At 50.6% G+C, this 3,211-nt stretch overlaps 1 protein-coding gene across 1 annotated transcript in view; it reads right to left on the bottom strand.

Moving 5' to 3' along the window:
• PIGQ (phosphatidylinositol glycan anchor biosynthesis class Q) overlaps nt 1-3,211 on the bottom strand; it is a 30,635-nt gene that overhangs the window by 4,347 nt on the left and 23,077 nt on the right. Inside the window, exon 9 of the mRNA XM_009639895.2 lies at nt 1,613-1,674. Within this exon, the coding sequence (XP_009638190.1) occupies nt 1,613-1,674 (62 nt within the window). The remainder of the gene's footprint in view (nt 1-1,612; nt 1,675-3,211) is intronic.

The raw sequence follows: 3,211 nt of genomic DNA, 5'->3' as shown, positions 1-3,211 counted from the left end.
ACTCTTTGCCCAGGGAGGTGGTCGAGTCCCCATTCCTGGGGGTATTTAAAAGAAGGGTAGATGAGGTGCTTAGGGACAGGGTTTAGTGGTGGGATGGCAGGGTTAGGGGAATGGTTGGGTTTGGGGATCTTAAAGGTCTTTTCCAACCTAGATGAGTCTATGATTCACTTACACCAGCACAAAGAGAGAAAAAAAAAGTGCCCTTAGTGACTCTGCTTGTTATTATTCGAACAGAAGGCCAAGAGAGAGCCATCCGCTAAAGAAATTCCACCTCTTGAGATGATGACACGTGCTATATTCCGGATAGCAGAAGGATCTTTCTGCAGCGGTCCAAGGAAAATTCATCACATTCCTATGACTCACTGCCTCTGCTCTCTAAGTCACAATCTTTTTCCTCTGGAGAAGCCATCCACCTCATCTCACAAAGACAGCCATGCCAAATTCTCCGCTCTGCAGCTCCTGTGCCTCATCTCTGGTGTTCAGTTTCCTTTTTATGGAGTCTTCTGGCCACGGAGAACGACAGATTTTGGTTCTTACAGCACTACCCTACCGACACACAGGAACTGGGAAGCCACCGTGCTTGGGAAACGCTACTTTTGCCCTCGCCAACGTCTGTGGAAGGGATTCCCTTCTGAATCGCTGCTAGCTGGCGTGCGGGCTCCCTGCTGACCTGATCTCTGCTGGAACAGGGCTGGGGCCAGACCGGTGGTGGAAAAAGCAAAAGAGCTGGGAAGCTGCAGTTAATCCCTTCCCACACAGGCCCCCCATGCCCAAGTGGTTTTGATTCTATGATTCTATGATGAATTCTATACTTGCGGACTCTCCTAGGATGCAAAGAGCAAGGGAAGTGCCCCCGTGTTAGGGCAGTACTCCTGCAAAGTCAGGAGATGGGAACTGCACAATCGCTCCTGGAAGCTTGATGAGAACTTCACTGCTCCCACCACATCATTGCTTTTCAGAAAAAGATTTCCTTTCGTATCGCTGACGACAGAGCATGGAAATGCGAGGTTACAAAAGCACAGGTCGCCTTTTTCTATGCACCTTGCTACAGCAACTCAGGAGAAGAACAGGAGGCCCTTCCCTCTCCCGTCTCGCCCACGCACTCGTCCTGCCAGCACCACGGAGCAGCTAAGGCTCTTCAGCACATCTGGAGGGAAGACCTGTAACAAGCCCTTAACTGTCTTTCCTTCTGGATGGTTTTGCTGCCGCCTTTGGCTTCTCAGCGTTCAGCAATTACCAAGGCGAAGCTGCACGTCTAAGTAATTGCTTAGAGCCAGGAAGCGAGGTGATACCCATGTGAAGCCTGAATTCCAGAGGTAACAGAGCTCCATGTTCTCCCATCTTCCACGTTGCATTCCGCACCATGCCAGACCCTGCGTTTTCTCTGAACGGAGGACTCGAGCAGGGTATTAAAAAGAAGAGAGAAAGCAGCCGCCAGTGGTTGAAATGGGAAATGTATTTCCCTTGTTTCAGCATTTCACAGCTGAAATTTTTTAAGAGGGGGCCTTTCAGCGGGACCAGTCTCAGAACTGCTACAGGAGAGAGAAGGACCCTGGGGTCTGCGAGGCCAAGCCTGCAGCAGAAAGCGTCACCCAGGGCACAAGGGGCTTACCTGCATCAGGAGGCGAAGAGGTTTTCCATCCCGCCGCTCAAGGACTCGGAACTTCACACCAGCTGAAAAGAGACAAAACAAGGAAATCAAATCCATGCTGGAGAAAAAGCCCGTGTGCCTTTTGCTGTGCAGCTCCGCTGGCTGAGCTCCGATTCCCTAGAAACGGAGTCTTCAGCCTTTCCTGATTTGTGAGCCCTTACACCTTTCCAGCGGGAAGCACAGATTCTCTCTTATAGCAGTTTTAAGTGACAAATGCTGCGTTCCTCTTGGCTCCATTAAAAGCAGCCCCCTGACTGCCAGCCTGAAGACGCAGCCCTAAGGAAAGCACAAAGCCTAGAAATCAGCCGGCCAGAGCCGATGATGATGAAGGGACTAGGAAAAGCTTTCTCTTTTCCCAAACTTCCATCAGAATGGGAGCTCCATGGGAACAGCAGGCAGAGAGCTCACCTTTACCGTGTGCTCATGGGGGTACAGCACACGTGCACACCTCTCCCTCTTCCAGACCGAGGGAGGAAAGTGGCTGGCCTGGAGGCATTAAAGACATTTCAGAGCAATCCCCGCCTTTAATCCCAGTGTTCATATGGTTTTAACCCACTACTAACCCCACCAAACCTGCCACTTTTACATTTCTCCGTGGACCCACTACGTTTCCAATACTTTACAGATAAATAGGAAAGATTTTGGACTCCAGTGGTGGCACACTGCACAGGCCCATTTAACGCAATGTTCCAAACTAGGACTGGGGAGGCATTTTCCTTTGGAAGATCTTGCATCACTGCACAGAAAGAAAACCGCTCCATTTTCTGGAAACCTGTGCCAGCCAAGTGTGCCCCTGTTACTCTTTGCTACAGGTAAAAAGATGAGGCAGGTGATTGAGTTAGCGGTGCCCCTGCTCCCTGCAGGGGGGTTGGACTGGATGACCTCTGGGGGTCCCTTCCAACCCAAACCATTCTATGGTTCTATGATCATAGAATAGCAGGGACACCGCTAACTAGATCAGGTTGCTCACAGCCCGGTCCAACCTGGCCTTGGATGTTCCCAGGGATGGGGCCTCCACCCCCTCTCTGGGCAACCCCTGCCAGGGTTTCACCACCCTCACTGGAAAGAATTTCTTCCTTAGATCCAGTCTAAAGTTTCCTCCTTCTGGGAGAGAACGCTCTTGCCTAGCAGACAGCTCTGGTTTAAAGTGTCTCCCCAAATCATAAAGCCTTTTTTGCCCAAGACAGGAAGGATTTATCGGTGTTTTGCTGGGTTATGCTGAAACATGGGCTTCCCCAAAGGCTTTGAAGAGACGTTTGAGTACCCTGGGTCTCAATAAGCAGATGTGCTGGATGACAAAAAGTGTTCAAGATGATTCATTGAGTTTGGGCTACGAGGAAGTGCCTAAGCCGTTCCAGGAACTGCTTTTCCGGCAGGTGATTTGTCAGAGAGGGACAGAAACGTGTGGGTACTGCAGTTTCAGGTACGTGGTTGAGCGCTCTGGAGCCTTATCCCAGGACTGGTCCATCAGACCAGAAAATGCTGCTTCTGTAGGTCATGGCCACACGCTTCCCTTCTCCAGCTGCAAGTCCGCAATCTCTTAATTAGATTATTTTATTG

This window comes from Egretta garzetta, unplaced genomic scaffold (assembly GCF_000687185.1).
Source record: "Egretta garzetta isolate BGI_Z169 unplaced genomic scaffold, ASM68718v1 scaffold140, whole genome shotgun sequence".
NCBI classification, from domain to species: domain Eukaryota; kingdom Metazoa; phylum Chordata; class Aves; order Pelecaniformes; family Ardeidae; genus Egretta; species Egretta garzetta.
The sequence above is the reverse complement of the archived record's forward strand: the minus strand, read 5'-3'. Positions and strand labels throughout refer to the sequence as shown.